Source organism: Galeopterus variegatus, unplaced genomic scaffold (assembly GCF_000696425.1).
Source record: "Galeopterus variegatus unplaced genomic scaffold, G_variegatus-3.0.2 Scaffold499, whole genome shotgun sequence".
Lineage (NCBI taxonomy): Eukaryota > Metazoa > Chordata > Mammalia > Dermoptera > Cynocephalidae > Galeopterus > Galeopterus variegatus.
Window position 1 is genome coordinate 295,110 of NW_007726610.1, and position 18,082 is coordinate 313,191.

The 18,082-nt window shown below is 37.7% G+C and overlaps 1 protein-coding gene across 1 annotated transcript in view; it reads right to left on the minus strand.

Annotated features, from left to right (window-relative positions):
• Nucleotides 1–18,082, minus strand: part of LOC103587882 (X-linked interleukin-1 receptor accessory protein-like 2) — a 268,322-nt gene that overhangs the window by 209,015 nt on the left and 41,225 nt on the right. The window contains exon 3 of the mRNA XM_008569451.1: nt 6,242–6,395. Within this exon, the coding sequence (XP_008567673.1) occupies nt 6,242–6,395 (154 nt within the window). The remainder of the gene's footprint in view (nt 1–6,241; nt 6,396–18,082) is intronic.

An 18,082-nucleotide genomic window follows, 5' to 3' on the forward strand; every position in this document is an offset into this window, starting at 1 on the left:
TGTTTCTTTCTCTATAAAATGGGGACAATATAGGAACCACCTTTCATGGTGGTTGTGAGACTTAAATGAGAGAATGAGTGAAAGCCACTCAGCACAATGTGTGCCACAGAGAGCTCTCAATAAACATTAGCTCTCTGGAAGCCCCTGTTATGAGTAAGTAGTTGTTGGCTTAGAGATTACTTTTCCTGTCATATTATCCTTACTTTGTCAAAATACCTGCTTCTATTTATTCCACCAACTCTCCACCATATTGCTGTTTCACTGTTTTTTTCTAAATTCAACCTCACCCCAATGTCTCAACATTAACAGTAGAGGTATAAAGGAACTAAGAACCAGGGCCACAAAAAGCTTGTTTTCCAACCTGAATGTGAAATTGCTTCCTCTGTGTGTAAATAGCCGCCATGTTCTACACTGAGGAAAGTTATTCTAACAAGCCATGTTAAAGTCTAAATACTTACAACAATACACGACAGTTAAAGTTAGCCAAGTGGAATTAAAAAGCATTTGTTGAAGCCATGCATTTGAACATCTTCACCAAAGACTGATCCCAAGTCCCACTTTGCAGTTTTACTAAGCTTTATATATCCAGATTGCTTTGCTACTATTGCTTAACAGTAACCCAGCAGCAAATCTTTGAAGCATGTGCATAGACTAAACCACTCTTGCCATGACATTTTGACACCAATGGGCTAAGAGATTATCCCTAATGTGTGAAAAGTCCCCAGTCAGAAACTCTAGAGCTGTCTATAATAATCAGGATAAGAGGCATTATTTGCATATTCATCAGAGAACAGGTTAGTGGTGTTTTTTTCTAAAGACCCATTTCAAAAAAGCTGCATAAAAGCCTGCATTTGTGAATGATTCGTCAGATGAATGGTGAATTACCTTCCAAATAAAGTGAATTAGTGCTGGCTTCCTGTTTGTGTCCATTTGGGGAAGTCTCTATAATTTATGTTTGCCTTTGACCTTCTCCAGGCAGACCTTCTCCACACCTCCCAGGAGACCATAGTCCATTATCTTGCTCACCCTCTCCTGCTCCTCTCCTCCTTCTTCCATTATCACCTGCTCTACATTCTCACCATCGTCTAACCAACTCTCCCAGCTTCACTTATCACTTCAACTAGCCCTTGGAACAAATTCAATGTGAGAATAAAGAAAAAAAATTTTTTTAAAGCAAATAGCTACCTAAAATATGCAGTGGGAAATAAAACTTTTAGCTGTAGGCATCCTTGGTAAATGACATAAACATGCTATTTATTGTGCATGTTTATTTGCTGTTAAATCCCTCCCTACTCATCTGCAGCCTCCAGTAGAATAAAAAAAAATTTCCATAATAACATCACACAGATCTGCCATGATTTATACAATAAAAGTGTTTCCGAAATGTTGCATTTAAGTCAAATCCTATTTTAATGCAGTACAGCTGGATGCTTAAAAAAATAAAATGGCAAATTGTTTTATATGGAGAAATAATTTCATAAAGCAGATAGTTACCTTCTAATTTATCAGTTTTAAATACCTTGTTCTTTTTATAATTGACCTACTTAAAGCAAGTAGCATCTACATACTTTAAAAGAACATTTGTTTTATTGAAAATGTTTCTCAGAATTATAAATTTAAAAAGAACAGTAAGAAAATAACCTTTCAAAAATTTGACAGTCTTTCAGAACTTCCATACTTGCTGTACTGGATTGAATTGTGTTCCCCCAAAACTCCCTGAAGCTTGAATTGTGTTCCCCAAATTTTACATATTAGAAACTTAGCCCCCACTGTGACTGTTGAGAGGGTGGGAAATCCTATGATGGTAATTGGAAAGTGGAGACTTGAAGAGGTGATTGGATTTTAGGACCATGCAGTAGTGAATGGATTAAAAATGGTGGTCATGGGTGTGGTTTTGAGGGCTTTAAAAGGGGAGCATGACATATCTGTCTCTCTCTACTCTCTCTGCTTCCACTATCTTGCAATGTGAGGCCCCTGAGTCACTGTCATCACCACCGAATGGACTTCAGACTTCCCAGCCTCAGAAAACGTAAGCAATAAATTTTATTTTCTTTGTAAATCACCCAGTTCAGTGTACTTTGTTATAAGCAACAAAAACGGACTAATACAATTGCAATACACCATCCTAAAGAATCTCTAGCTACATAATATTGTAATTAACCAATCCTATTGATTTCATAATAAAATTCTTAACCTGTGCCTATATATTGTTAAACTCAAAACGAGTATGCATAGGTTACTCTTTAAATAACCCCAGCCTTATATTTTGAATTATGAGAGGACAATTCACTTGTTTATTGCATTCATGATACTGAGCATACAAAGCACAATGTAACACATAATACTGCAAATAATAGTACATCTTCACAGAGAAACCTCTTGAACTTCCATATCAAAATCCATATTGTTTCTACATCAAGCATAACATTCGAACTGTTCAATTAAATACGTAAACTTCATATCATCTATATCAACAATGACCACTGACCCTTGGATAATCAAAAATAAATTTGAATTATTTTGCCCAGCTTGTAGCTCATTGCCTGGCATATATTATGTACTCAGTACATTTCCATTTATTTATTTATTTATTTATTTATTTATTTATTTATTTATTTATTATAAGGAAGAATGAATTTTACTTAATTTTATTTTGTCGATATACAATGAGGTTGATTATTGTGGCCCATTACCGAAAAACCCCTTCCCTCCTCTCTCTCCTCCCTCCAATCCAACAATGTCCTTTCTGTTTGCTTGTCGTATAAACTTCAAGGAGTTGTAGTTGTTAAGTCTTCTTCCCCCCCCCCCCGGTTTTTTTGTGTGTGTGTGTGTGAATTTATTTATTTATTTTTAGCTCCCACCTTCCATTTAAATGGTAAGTGAATAAATGGCTGCTTTCAGTGGTTGAGATTGCTTTACCCATATACTCCCTTGACATATTTCCTTTGGTTACCAATGACTTGCATTTTCATGACAGCTCTTAGGAGTTTAGGGGAAACAATTTGGGACATATGAAAATTAGTTCGTGTGTGTGTGTGTGTGTGTGTGTGTGTGTGTGTGTGTGTGTGTGTACTAACATGCTCACAGGGAATCAAACCTATTACTTCGACTTGTTTATTACTATTATCTCCTCTAGTGTTACTCAAAGAATAATCCTGGGAAATCATACAACAGAATCACCTGGACAAAAAGGTAAATTCTTAGTTTTGCTGATTAGTACTAAATTAGAATCTGAGGGAGAGACCCGGGATCCTATATTTTAAAATCCTCATCTTCATCCTACCTGGGTCCCTCCACATGATTCTGATGCACATTAAATTTTGAGAACCTCTGCAAAGTATTCAGGTGAAATTTTAAATCCATATATCAACTATACTAAAAGTTTAAAGCGTGTAAACTAACATCTTATAAAATACACAAAATACGTAGCTCTGCTTTTCCAGAATCAAACATGAACTAAAGAAGCAAATGTGTTGTTGCCATAACCCATTAGAAGCAAATGCAAAAGAGGTTTGATACTTTATCCTGGTTCAACTTAAAATTCAAGGCAAATACTATAATGTTACAAACTTTGGTAAATCCTTCCCAAATGGAAGTGCTCTGTAAGCATCTGATAAGGATTGGTAATTGTGGTCAAAGAGATGCTGCTGCAAGGCTTTGTGCATGGTCAGCTCACTTGCTAATGATGTATAACCGCCTATGATTGAGTCTTCTGCCATGAATGAGGCAGGGAAGTCTGGTTCACATTGAGGAAATCAGAAACAAATCAAAAGCAGATCTTTGCTATTTGGGATTGGTCCAATATCATAGTTATTTTGAAAGCTCATGGGGGAAAAAAAAACATGCAATTCTAATCAAAATATTTATACTTTCACAGAAGTTGCTCTACAAATTCAAACTAAAAAGTAAAACTTTCATTTACTAGGATAAAGAATAAACTAAAAAAACACATAAATATATCTTAGTTTATTAAAAATATATATTTTTTATTCCCTGTATTAACATTCAGGAGTTTGGAAAATACAAACATAAACACTGGTATCTGAGAGATCAAAAATTTAATTAAATATATGGGTTATAACAATGAACTTAACTCAGCATCTATCAATTTTAGTTGACTAATTTTAACACTACCCCAGAAAGGTCCCATATATATATATATATATATATATATATATATATATATACAAGAATAATAGAGAAGAAAAAATATATTCCTAACATTAGCAAGAGTATATGATAATTAACCAACTGGATGATGTCAACATTAGATGGTTAAACAGGTAATGCCCAAATGCATTAGACATAAGTCACTTAATGCAACCAATATTGCAATTGTCTGGATAATTTTAAAGTTTATTATGGTCCAGATTTTATCTATAATACACACACACTTTTTTATCGTATATATTTGAGGTATACTACATGATGTTTTTACATAGTAAAATAACTACTACAGTCAAATAAATTAACATATCCATTTCCTCATATAGTTTGTGTGTGTGTGTGTGTGTGTGTGTGTGTGTGTGTGTGTGTGTGTGTGTGTGTGGTAAGAGCAACTGAAAAATACTCTCTTAGTAAATTTCCAGTATACAACAGAATATTATTAACTCTAGTCATAATGCTGTACGTTAGATCCTTAGACTCATTCATCATACATAAATGAAACATCATACATACCTTTTAACCTACATTCCCTGTTCCCTTTCCCCTATCCCTGGTAATCATCATTCTACTCTCTGTTGTTATATATTCATCTTTTCTTAGATTCCACATATAACTTCCACATGATACATTTCACAAATATAATAAAATTAAAATTAGTCACGATTTGCTCATGAGCAATAGCAAGTAGACTTTTCATTGTACAGTTTCATAGGGTCCATCATAACCATTGTGAGGGCTATCTTTATGGTTTTAGATTCCATCCGATGTGTGAAAACCTTCTTAAAATTCTCCACCAGACAAGAATATTCTGAGTTTCTCTCCGTTCACTCCTTTGAGTAGTTACTAGTTTACATTTTGCTAATACTTCAGATGTAAAACACACACATTCTACTTTTTTTTTTGTTTTTTTTTTTGTCTTTTGTCTTTTTCCGTGTCTGGCAATGGATCGCAACCCTCAGTGTTGCCCCCGCACCGGACTGGGGACCGGCAACGGGATCGCAACCCTCGGTGTTGCTCCCGCGCCTCGCTCAGCCAGTGAGCGGGAACCGGTCCGTATGTGGGATCCGAACCCTCGGGCGGGAGCGCCGCCGCGCTTCCCAAGCGGCGCACTATCCAGTGAGCCACCGGGCCGTCCCCCACACATTCTACTTTTGCAGTTGCTCTACATAAGAATCACTAGAAGGTCACAATAACATCAATCATTTATGGAGAATTTTGTATAAACAATATATATATATTTTTTTCCTTTTTGGTGTCCAGCAACGGATTGCAACCCTCAGTGTCGTGCCCGTACCGGACCGGGACCGGCAACGGGATCGCAACCCTCGGTGTTGCGCCCGCACCTCGCTCAGCCAGTGAGCGGGAACCGGTCCGTATGTGGGATCCGAACCCTCGGCGGGAGCACCGCCGCACTCCCAAGCGGCGCCCTATAGCAGTGCGCCACCCGGCCGGCCCGCAAGGCTTATTTCTTTTTTTTTTTTTCTTTTTGTCTTTTTTACTGACCGGTAACGGGATCGTAACCCTCGGTGTTGCGCCCGCACTGCGCTCAGCCAGTGAGTGGGAACCGGTCTCCACATGGGATCCGAACCCTCAGCGGGAGCGCTGCCGCGCTCCCAAGCGGTGCACTCTCCAGTGCGCCACCGGGCGGGCCCATGTATAAACAATATTTTGAATGCAGTACAAGAAGATTTTATTCCAAAAGTCCAATAGAACCTCATTCTGAAAACAGCTTACACCTACAAGGAGAATCTACATATGGTTGAGTCAGCATTCTAGAGTGGTTCCAGTATATCTTTTCTGAGAAGTGTAGTAACAATCAATGATATATTGAAAAATCAGAAACCTTACATAACAGCAGAGAACAGATATGCAGCATTTGGGCCCTTAATTCCTAAATTAATTGTTCATATTCCACATATAGCTGTTACTTCAGTGAAACTTATTAATAGTAAGCTTCCCAACTGTTTGACTTGCAGCCAATTCTAAATTCACAGCAAATTGGATCTATGGACAAATTCTTTCTTCCCAAACCAAATTATACTTAAAATCTCATCTGCCATAATTTGGTTCCTACCTGTAACTTTCAATTCGGTTGTTCGTCTTACAAGTTTTCCTTCATACTTAAGTTCACACGTGTAATTTCCTCCATCTTCTTCTTGAACTTCCTGGATTAGAAGAGCATTTCCTTTCTGTATTATTATGCTTCTCCACATTTTTGGCTTGCATTCCTGCAGAGAAAATATTTGCAAGTAAGCAAAAAATAAAAATTTGCTTCACATATATTGTAGTGCTGGCAAATTAGTACTTTCACATTTTTGTATTCTTCTCTTTAGTTTTCGAAGTATGTAACTAAGAAGTTAAGTCAATGACCAAGCAATGTCACAAATGTGTCTTATTCTGACCAATTCAAATATCACAACTAACACACTGAGAGCTACTTTAAAGGCCTGAACCCATAAGCAAGAAGTCTTCAGAGGCATTCTGCAAAAATAGAAAAGCATACAATCTCCCCAAATGTAAGAGGTATAGCAGAACTTTAATGTTGCTAAATATTATTAAAATGTTTTGGTTCTTTCTATTTGGCAGGGATTTTCTTAAATGTCCTAAGAGGATATGGTTCACTTAGCCAGTTAGTATGCTCCAGGGGAGAGTTAGGCATTATTAAACATTCATAACAGGCTTTTACATTGGCAATGAAGTTTCCAATTGTTTCATTACTTCTTGTTGTAAAGACTAATACTAATACCACAGAGTCTTACTCCTTAGAGTCAAGAGATCCATTTGGGGGATGAGGGGAAGGAGTCTAGAAAATTAGGCTTAAAGAGTTCTCTAGAAACATAGCTAGGTAAAATGAGGACACACTTTCTTATAATAACTGCACAGAGAAAGCATCCACTTACTTTCTGATTTCAATGATGTATAACCAGAGAATAAGATTTGGGTTTTGAAACCAATTATATTATCCTGATGGGAATGTGAGGGAGTCTTGTTACTGGAATAGGACTTCCCTAGAAAGGAATGTGTAACATGTTTCCTGACAGTGGCAAGGATGCAGTAATAACCAAGTATGCAAGAATATTCAGCCATCTGTCTTTGTCTTTTGGGAATTTTCTCAGACTAACTTTTTGATATTGTCCCCATCTGTCTACCCCACTTACCCCAAATGTTCAACCAATGTGGATGCATAGGGGATAGTTAAGAGGGAGTGTTGAATAATCAAGACAGAAGTATTTTATAATCTAAATTCTGAGTCTGTCAGTTGGCACAATAAGGAAATTGATTGTGAGGCAGATGATGTGAACAACATGTGAGAGCACCTTCCACTTTCCCCACTATGGTGTATACAGCATCCGCATCTCCCTCTCTCCTTGACCCCACCCCTGACACACGCATCCTAAACATCCACTTAAAGTTAGAATCTATGCTGACCCAATCCCCAGCTATGAGTGCTCGTATGTGTCTGCATGTGTAAATATTTTGGGAGAGCGAGTACCTATTTATTAGTTTTTCACTATAACAATTTTTTTTTCTTTTATGTTAGCAGCAGTTTTGACAACAAAACACAAAAACTGGCGCTTAAGTTCTCAGGTATATTATTTAAGATATATGCTTGCTTTATGTCCAACTACCCACACACATTGTCAGAGAGTAAATAAATGTAATGCTATTGAAGGCATCTAGATATAAGGCTGCTTCACTCCCCAGGGTCTTTCTGAAGAACAGTTAAGGGTCTGTCTGAAATTATATTACATACCATGTCTGGCAAGGTTTATTACCTATATGAGATTTGCTTCTGAGTTAAACCTTGGGATATAAAGTTTCTGGGAAAATGAAGAAGAAAGTCTGAACAGAGAGAAAAAAAACAGCCCAGCTGCCACTGTCGTCATACAATAATAATCCACAATTATTTTCGCATTGCTTCCAACCCTGATAGCCTCAGATTTCTAAAGAATCATTCTGAAGGTCATTAAACAAATATATGGTCCCTCTGGGCATTTTGAGAGGAAAAGAAAATGAAAACTGAGCTGCTGCACTTTCACACAGCAGTGGTGGGGGCAGGAAAATGAGCCCACACACTCATTTTATTCAAAGACAAATGGCATTGTTTTCTAATGTCATTTGGGGGGAAAGTCCATATGTAATTAGTTCTAACCATTTTCGTTTTCCCTGTTCACTGCTCTGTTTCCTCTCCACCCCAGGGAGTAAAAACTAAAGAATATATAGAAATTAGAAATTACTCGTACCTACTGATAAAGAACAGCCTGGAGTCTTTACAGATTGAGATATATCTAGATAGTCCTAAGTGCTTTCAAAGTTGCCATCTAGCCTTGTGAAGGATTGTTTGTATCCAATACAGGGCTTTTATTGGGAAAACTGTGGAATACAAAAAATGTTGCCTTCAGCTCACCTCCGCCCCTCTGGAGACAATTTAGTATAGATGAAAAAGCAAACTGACTTCAGCGCAAGACATCTCTAGGTTAAAAACCAGGGTTCACTTAAGTCCTGTGATCTTGGGCAAATTTGCTTAACTTCTTTAGGTCTCAATTTCTTCTGCTGCATTATAGGGGTAATATTAACTACCATATGAGTAGGCAGAATCTTGAGGCTTACAGGTTTATTCATTACATTCTTGTAGGACAGCACTATATATAGTGGTCATCCAGCACAGAGAATGTTCCATTCCTAAACCTTCCCAATCCTGGATTATGTCTCTTCAGAACCTCTGGTTCTGCTTGGTGAAAACCCGTGTTTATAGAGTAATCAGATAAAAACAATTCATTAATTTTTAGCTATCCACAAAAATAATATTTTAACCCAATGAAAATGCATAGCTCCTGAGAGGCCACTCCAATACTAATCTTAGCAGGTGGGAGGAAGAGCTACAGTTTGGTCAGATAGGCCTTTGAAGTACCTTTCCCATCGCTCCATATAGATGACCATCCTGCTCCTACCAATCCACCTTTTGGAAAGTTACTTTGTCGGCTACCCTACCTTGGTCTGGGTACCTGCGTAGAATCTCAGAAGTCTTCCAGGCTCTTGACTCCATTATTTTCAGTGTCTCTTCCCTAAGCTGCTGGCTGCTTAGCTTGCTGCTGTCACTGCTTCTCTCTTGCCCCCTTTTTTCCTAGTTGACAGACAACATTGCCATACCTCACTGTATCAGACCTGTTAAATTCTGACAGCCTGTTAGGCAAAGTTTGAAACACAAAGGTCAAGTCTCAAGATGGCTGTTTATCTGAGGCCAGGACAAACCTCCAAGGGCTCAAATGTGAGCAGGCCCCTAATACTGACTTCAATGTGTAATGCTTTTCTGTTTATTATCCCAGGAACTGTTAAAATAAACTTCATCAATTTGAAGATTTTGCAGAGGGCCAGTGTTGCTGGAGTTGCCTAAATTCAAGAAATAGCTCCATTTCATTTCCTAGTTGTCACTTCATAGAGCAGCTCGTTGTAGAACATCCTTGTTCAGTCAACATGATGCCAACCCTTAAAGCCCAGCTCCTTTCCCTCACTTCTAGCCTTCCTGGGTGGCAGGTGTCCCCTGCCAGCAGTTGCTGGGTTGGTATCCTGGAATGCACAATGGAAACATATGTTGACCAAGATCCCTGAAGTAACCACATTTGCTAGCTACATTTGGATCTTGGAGTTTCCACCCTGAAATATTCACCACTGTACTTGTACTCACAGTCTAGTTCTGAGATAGCATCATCACACCCACAGGTGCTTTTTAATCCATTTGATTTGGTGGTCATGGTTACTTTAGTGCCATTCAGAGCACATGACTCATTTCTCAATGTAAAAACATGAGGAAGATTGATTTAAATATTTCTTCTGATTCTAAGTTTCAACCACAAAGCAGCTGTGCAATCATACGTCAATCATGGAAACTCTGGTCCTCAAAGCACTTTTGTTCGAATACCCAACATCCACCTCTTCAGAACAAATTTTCTCCTTTATGCTGGAGACTGTACTATCCTGTAGGGCATCCAGACATCTGATTAACAATTTTTAGGGAACCCAAACTTTCTTCAATTTAAAGATGGAGGAGATGCTTAGGAACACAATTGTGAATTAGTTATCAACCTTCCCCTTTTAAGCTCTACCTCTACTTCAAATGTAACCCACTCCAAGGATTTCTTTCTCTCTTAAGCTATATTTATCCAACTTTCTATCTTAATATTGGAGTTGGTAGCCTATAGTGGTTAAGAATGTAAGTTCTAGACTCAAACGTTTTGGTTGGAATCCCATGTTGTATGTTCTTGAGCAAGCTACTAAGCCAATCTAAGCCCCAGTTGCTTCACCTATTAAAAAAACAGGGGCAGTTCTGGTCAAGATGGCAAAATAGATGGTCCCAAGCATGACTCTCTCCCACAAATCAACAAATTTACAACTATTAAAAAGCAATGACAGCCAAGCTGGGACCACTAGAGATCACTCCCACCATTTCAAGTCTTGGCCACTTCAAGCCTGGCCCGGGTGAGTACACAGAGCAAGAGCTGGCAAAAGCCGCAGGTGTGCCCTTCATATGAAATTACTTGGAGGTGGCTGGGGAGAAGAGGACCTTCGTGGCCCTCAGGACAGCAAGACCACTAAAAGGTTCCTGTGAACCCACACAGGTGGGGACACAGACAACTGAAAAAAGGAGCCACTCAGAGGCCGGTGAGTCACTGCAAGGGACCAGTGCATGGCCTGTTCCATGGGAAGTGTTTGGAGTGTGGTTGGTGGGGAAGATGGGCCCACTGGTGTAACATTGGATACAGCATAGACAGCTGATCTGCCCTCCAATCAGCTCACGACCACTCGGTGTAGACCAGTAAGGAATATAGAATTGTAGGGAGTGCAGTTTGCTGGAAAGACTCAGGCCCAAACCAGAGTTTTTACACAACCCAGGAGTACCAGACCCCAAGAGACCCGGAAGTACATACAAGGTCAAAAATTAAAACCTGAGCTACTCAAAAAGCCTTCCTCAGAGAATCAGCAGCAAAGCAGCAATTTAGCACAACTACATGGCTCACTTGTTTGACCCACAGGAAGTTCCCCCATTTTAGAAATAAGCAAAAGACAAAAAAATTAGTTCCAGTGCAGAATTAAAGTGGTGGGAACAGAGAATAATCCAACATAGAACTGAAAGAATAAACAAAATACCCACAGGTCAGAGATGAAATTTGATATTAACTAGTAAAGGTCTAACACCACATGAGAACACCTATAAAACCTAGAATGACTGGAAGCCCCCTGGGCTCCCAAGGAGGGAGGGCTGAGGGCCTCACCAAATGGCACCAAAGTAATCCTTGACACCCACAACCAGCCAAGTGACAACCACTAAGCCACCACAGGAAGCACCCCAGGCTCCCAAGCTGGGGTGTTTAGGGGGCCAAGGGCTTCGGCCACATCTCCCTGACATTTGCATCCTGCCCAGCAATGACCAAACCATTGCTAGAAGCCCCTGGTCTCCCCTGAAGGAATCAGGGGGTGCCACAGGCCTCAACCATGCCCCCCTCCTTCCTGCTTCCACCCCATTTCCTTTCCTGTTCCCATCTACCCCTCCCCAACTGCTCTGCAACATCTTAGAATGTAAAACAATAGTATTAATAAATAAACATTAAAAATTATTAATTAAACAATTAGTGAAATAATATTTACCAACTGGGATGGTTATGAGGATTAAATGAGATAATATTTGTAAATGCCCTGTAATATAGGGCATCACATAATAAATATTAACTATTATTCTATTATTATCATTAGTAGTCTGCATTCAAATTATATGAGGACATGTGAAAAAGTTCACGGAAAGATTCACATTATCTTTTAATTCTATTTTTACAAACTTTTTGAAATACCCTTGTATACACATCTATTATGATATGTTAATGATTATCAGGAGTTAATATAACTCTCATTTTTTTTTTTTTTGTCTTTTTTCATGTCCGGCAACGGATCGCAACCCTCAGTGTCGCGCCCGTACCAGACCGGGACCGGCAACGGGATCGCAACCCTCAGTGTTGCACCCGCACCTCGCTCAGCCAGTGAGCAGGAACCGGTCTGTATGTGGGATCCGAACCCTCGGTGGGAGCACCACCGCGCTCCTAAGCGGCGCACTGTAGCAGTGCACCACTGGGCCGGCCCTATAACTCTCATTTTTATGGGAGCATAGACACAACACTTTAGTCCAAAGTCCTAATTTTTTAAAAGTATTTTTTAATTAACATGCATTTATTGTACATATTGATGGGGTATAGAATTATATTTCAATACATGTATACAATTTGTGATGATCAAATTAGTGTAGTTAGCATCTTCATCATTGCAAAAATTTATTATCTCTTTGTGATGAGAACATTTCAACTCCTCTTTTCTAGTCATTTGAGAAAATACAATAAATTACTGTTAATTATAGAGGCTGAGCATTACTGTGCACCACTACAATTTATTTTTCCTATCTAGCTAAAATTTGGATCCATTAACCTACTACTCCCTATTCCTCTTCTTCCTTCCCCTTTTTAACCTCTAGTAACCACAATTCTAATCTCTACTTCTAAAAACTTTTTTTTAGCTCCCACATATGAGTGACAACATGTGATATTTATCTTTCTGTGTCTGACTTATTTCACTTAACATAATGTCTTCCAGGCTTGTATATGTTGCTGCAAATGACAGGATTTCATTTTGTTCATGGGTGAGTAGTATTCCCTTGTGTATGTATATCACATTTTCTTTATCTATTCATCTGTTAATGAACACCTAGGCTGATTACATATTTTGACTATTGTGAACAATGCTGTAATAAACATGGGGGTACAGATATTTCTTCAATATGTTAAGTTACTTTCCTTTGGATAAATATTCAGCAGTGGGATTGCTGGATCATACGGTAGCTCTATTTTTACTTATTTAAGGTACCTTTATTAAATTTTCCATAACAACTGAACTAATTTACGGTCCCACCAATAGTATATGAGTTTCCTTTTATCTGCATCCTCACCAGTATTTGCTATTTTTTTCTTTTTTTATAATATCCATTATAACTGGTGTGAGATTATATCTAATTTGGTTTTTATTTCTCTGATGATTAGTGATATTGAGTATTTTTTTATATACCTGTTGTCCATTTGTATGTCTTCTTCTGAGAAATGTCTATTCAGCTCACTTGTCCATTTTTTAGTTGGATATAATTCTAATGCTGGGGTCATCTTATGATTTCCTGTCTGATACACGAAAGGCTGATAAGTCATCACTACCATCCTCACAACAGAAAAATGCAGAACAAACTGAAAACCAATAACTCTTCTCAGATCTAGCTGATAATTGAGGTCACAGAGAAAATCACTACCCAAAAATCTGAAGAGGCAAAAGAATACTGAAAATCACAGCTCATTGGGAGGTGATGCAGCTGCAGGAACCAGCAACTGGCATGAACATTCTAGCTTCCTGTATCCCTTGATGTGAGCATAGGGAAGTATCCAATTCTATCCTTTTCTAGCCTTTGAAGTATAGGAAGAAAAAGAGCTAGTTCTAGACCCCCATCCTTCCTGTCTGAACTAGTGCTGGGTAAGAAAGAAGCTGAGAAGCACTTGTGAAGCCACAGCCCAGGGACAGGTCTCACTATAAGACCGAGACCTAACCATAAGACTAGAATATTTCCCCTCCCCACAGACCGTACCAACACATCGGTAGGGTAATTGTCTAATCATGGGGGATTATAGCTGACGGAACTGCATAACTCAAACCTTATTTAAGAAGAAATCTCTAGGGAAACCCAAAGACAAAGGGGAGTGAAAAAAAAGAACACCAGAGAGAATTTTAGCCTCTAACACCTACAATTACCACAAAGAGCAAACACTGCCTAACTCAGCCAGTTAAACATAAAAACATCACACTAAAGGCCGCTATACCCAGTTAATACATCATGTCTGACTTTCAAAAAAAAAATTGCATTTTATATTCACCAGACTGGAAATTTAAAATAAATATAATTAAAATGTTAATGGCTGTAATTGAAAAAGTGGACAACATGCAAAAACAGATGGGCAATATAGTCAGACAAATGAAAACTCTTAGAAAAAAAACTAATGCTAGAAATCAAAACAATGTAAAGGAAATAACACTTCTAATGGGCTCAGACTGGACATGCATGAGGAAAGAATAAGTAAGTTTGTTTGTGGAGTGACAGGTCAGATAAAGGGCATAAAAAATCACAATTTGTATTAATGAATATGATAATAATTAATAATAAACATTTAAAAAAAAATAAATCCAGAGGCATATACTACAAAGCTACAGTAACCAAAACAGCATGGTACTGGCATAAAAATAGACATGTGGATGAGTGGAGCAGATTAGAGAACATAGAAATCACTCCTCAGGCTTACAGCCATCTGATATTTGACAAAGGGATCAAAAACATACATCAGGGAAAAGACTGCCTCTTCAATAAATGGTGCTGTGAAAATTGGATATCCACATGCAGAAGAATGAAACTAGACATGCATCTCATACCATATACTAAAATCAACTCAAAATTGATTAAACACTTAAATATAATACCTGAAACTGTAAAATTACTAAGGGAAAATATAGGTGAAACACTTCAGGAACTAGGTTTGGACACAGACTTCATGAACATGAGCCTGAAAGCACAGGCAACAAAAGAAAAAATAAACAAATGGGACTATATCAAACTGAAAAGCTTCTGCACAGCAAAGGAAACAATGAGCAGAGTGAAACAACAACCTACAGAGTGGGAGAAAATTTTTGCTAACTATGCATCTGACAAGGGATTAATATCCAGAATTTACAAGGAACTCAAGCAATTACATAGTACAAAAACAAATAACCCAATTAGAAAATGGGCAAAGGAACTAAACAGACATTTTTCAAAGAAGACATACAAATGGCCAACAGGTATATGAAAAAATGCTCGACATCACTAGTCATCAGGAAAATAAAAATTATAACCACAATGAGATATCATCTCACCCTAATTAGACTGGTTGTAATAAAAAAGATGGAGAATAACAAATGCTGGCAAGGGTGTGGAGAGAAGGAAATGCTCACTCCTACACCGTTGGTGGGACTGTAAATTAGTACAACCGATATGTAAAACAGTATGGTTGTTTCTCAAACAACTACAGATAGATCCATATGATCCAGCAATCCCACTTTTGATTCCCATTTCCAGAGGAATGGAAATCATCATGTTGAAGGGATACCTGCACTCCCATGTTCATCGCAGCTCTGTTCACAATAGCCAAGACATGGACCCAACCTAAATGTCCATCTATGGATGATTGGATAAGGAAAATATGGTATATATACACCATGGATTACTACTCTGCCATAAAAAAAGAATGAAATTCTCCCATTTGCAACAGCACGGATGAGCTTGGAGAAACTTACGTTGAGTGAAATAATCAAAGTACAGAGGGATAAATACTGCATGTACTCACTCAAAAGCAGGAGCTAAGAGAGAAAGAAGGAAGGAAAGAAAGACCACAGTGGTGCACTGGACTTGCAGAGGGAGAGAGCATGCCTAGGGATACAAAGTGGAGTGGGGAATGGGGGATGGGGTGGGAGGTTGGGGATAATTGGGAGGCAGATGTGGGATATAATCGCAACTTTTGGTAATGGGCATGCTGCCAGTATGGATCTGGCCATTACATCTTGGGCACGAGGGGTGACAATCATCTTTGTATCTGATGAATATTCATAACCAATAAAAAATGTACTATGCAAAAAAAAAAAAGAAAAAAATTTAAAAACGTATCAGTAAGTTTGAAGATAATGAATGTCAATAGAAACTTCCCAAACAGAAAAGTAATGAGAGAAAAGAAAAAAAAAAAAAAAAAAGGAATAGAATATCCAAGAAGCGTGGGGCAACTACAAAAGGTGTAGGTGTAACTAAGAATAATTGTAATACCAAAAGGAGTAGAAGAAGAAAAAGGAACAGAAGAAATATTTGAATTCAAGTTCTGAATCATACTTTTAGTACAGCAGACTGAGCATAAACAAAGTGATGGTGTACGGATATGAGAATCTGATTTGAGTTTTGGACAATATATAAAAGTTAGGCAGACAGGACATATCAGACAGAAGAAACGACATGTCTAGAAGCACCCAGATGTAAACAGCACAGAGTAGACAAAAAAATTACAAATACTTATTCTTTGTTGACAGTGGCTGGGTCTAGATGTAAAAAGTCTTAACATTCATCCCAAGATATTTGTACGCTGTCCGGGTTTAAATCCCAGCTCTGCCACTATGTTTCCTTCCTCAGAAGGCTGTTCTTTGGTTGAGACAGGTAATGTGTGAATGTACTTGGCAGGGAACATACTTGGTTTTAATTTGCATTTCCCTGAATGTCGGTCCTGGTAAACACTCAATAAAAAAGGAGCTATCATCTAAATAGTTTTATAGAACCACTGAAGAGCATTGAGTAGTGGCATCCTATGATCAGACATGCATTTTTCAAAGACCATTCTCATGAATATATATAGAAGATAGCCAGACTGTAAGAAGGACATTGCTTAAAAGGCTTTAATTTGCTTTGATCTGTTTTTATCCCTTGTATGCCATTAAGTCCCATCTAAACTTGGATTCTTACAACAATTTGGGAAAGATCAATAGCAAACTCTAGCTAAATTTGAAATAAAGCTTACCTGTTGAAAGAAGATTACAAAAGTTGACAAGAACAAATCATGTTGATAAACCAAGAAAATATAAAGTTAAAACCAAACCTTATAACAATTTTATTCCTCATCCTGAAAAATAACAACCCAAATGGTCATAAATTGGTGAATGTTTAAACAGTTGCATACTGGAATACTACTCAGCTATAAAAAGGAATGAACTATTGATACATGCTATGACACAGACTAATCACAAAAAATGCATTACGCTAAATAAAAGAAGCCAGACACAAAAAGCTACATATCATATTATGCCATTTATATGATATTCTGAAAAATGAGAAATTATAGGAATAGAAAACACATGAGTTTTTACCAAGGACTGGGTCTGGGAAAAGAGGAATGAGTACAAAGGGACATGGAAGAACTTGGAGTGACAGAAATGTTGTATATCTTGATTGTTATGGTATATGTATTCATCAAAACACATCAAATCAAACTGTACACATAAAAAGGATGAATTTTACTGTTTGTAAATTATAAAGAATAATATAGCATAATAAAAACTCAGCCTTCAAGTGTTCAGATCCCCATACCACTCAGCCACAATTAAGAGAACACCCCCTCCCAAAAAAAAAATCCTCAGCTTTAAATTCCCAGTTAGAGTTTGTCTTAAGTAACTATACTTCTGGCTTCCATATAACTTCTCCCTTTTTATAGCTGCAGCAAATATCAAGTAAGGACTTTAGTCATTATATTTGTATAACATGTCTAAAATATATGGCAGATATTATTATATCTATTTTGTATGTGGGCAAATTGAGGCCCAGTGACATTCAATTGCTTATCCGTGTAAATGTTTGAATGGTGACCAGAATCAAGGTCCCAGACTTAAAGCTCAGTGCTTCTTACATATATCAAATACCTATTTCTCTCATATTAACCCACTATTTTTATAATTTACAAACAGTAAAGAACCCCTCCCCGCTTCTCAAACCATATCTAGGAACAAAAACAAGGAAAAATGGGTCTTAAATATTCTGTCACTGACAGTGGTTTCAGGGCAAACCAAACTGAAACCTATATGGGCTTTGCAGCATATTCCTTCTGTATAAAAACATCTTCGAAAATTCTCATTACAAGATTAAAAATTCAGGGATGAAATAAAATTTTATGCTTACAAAAGAAGGCACAGATTAATTTTATTACATTTCCAAAAGAGAATCAAAATCCCCAAACATAATGGCAAATCATTTTTTTTTTTTTTTTTTTTTTTTTAGAAAAAA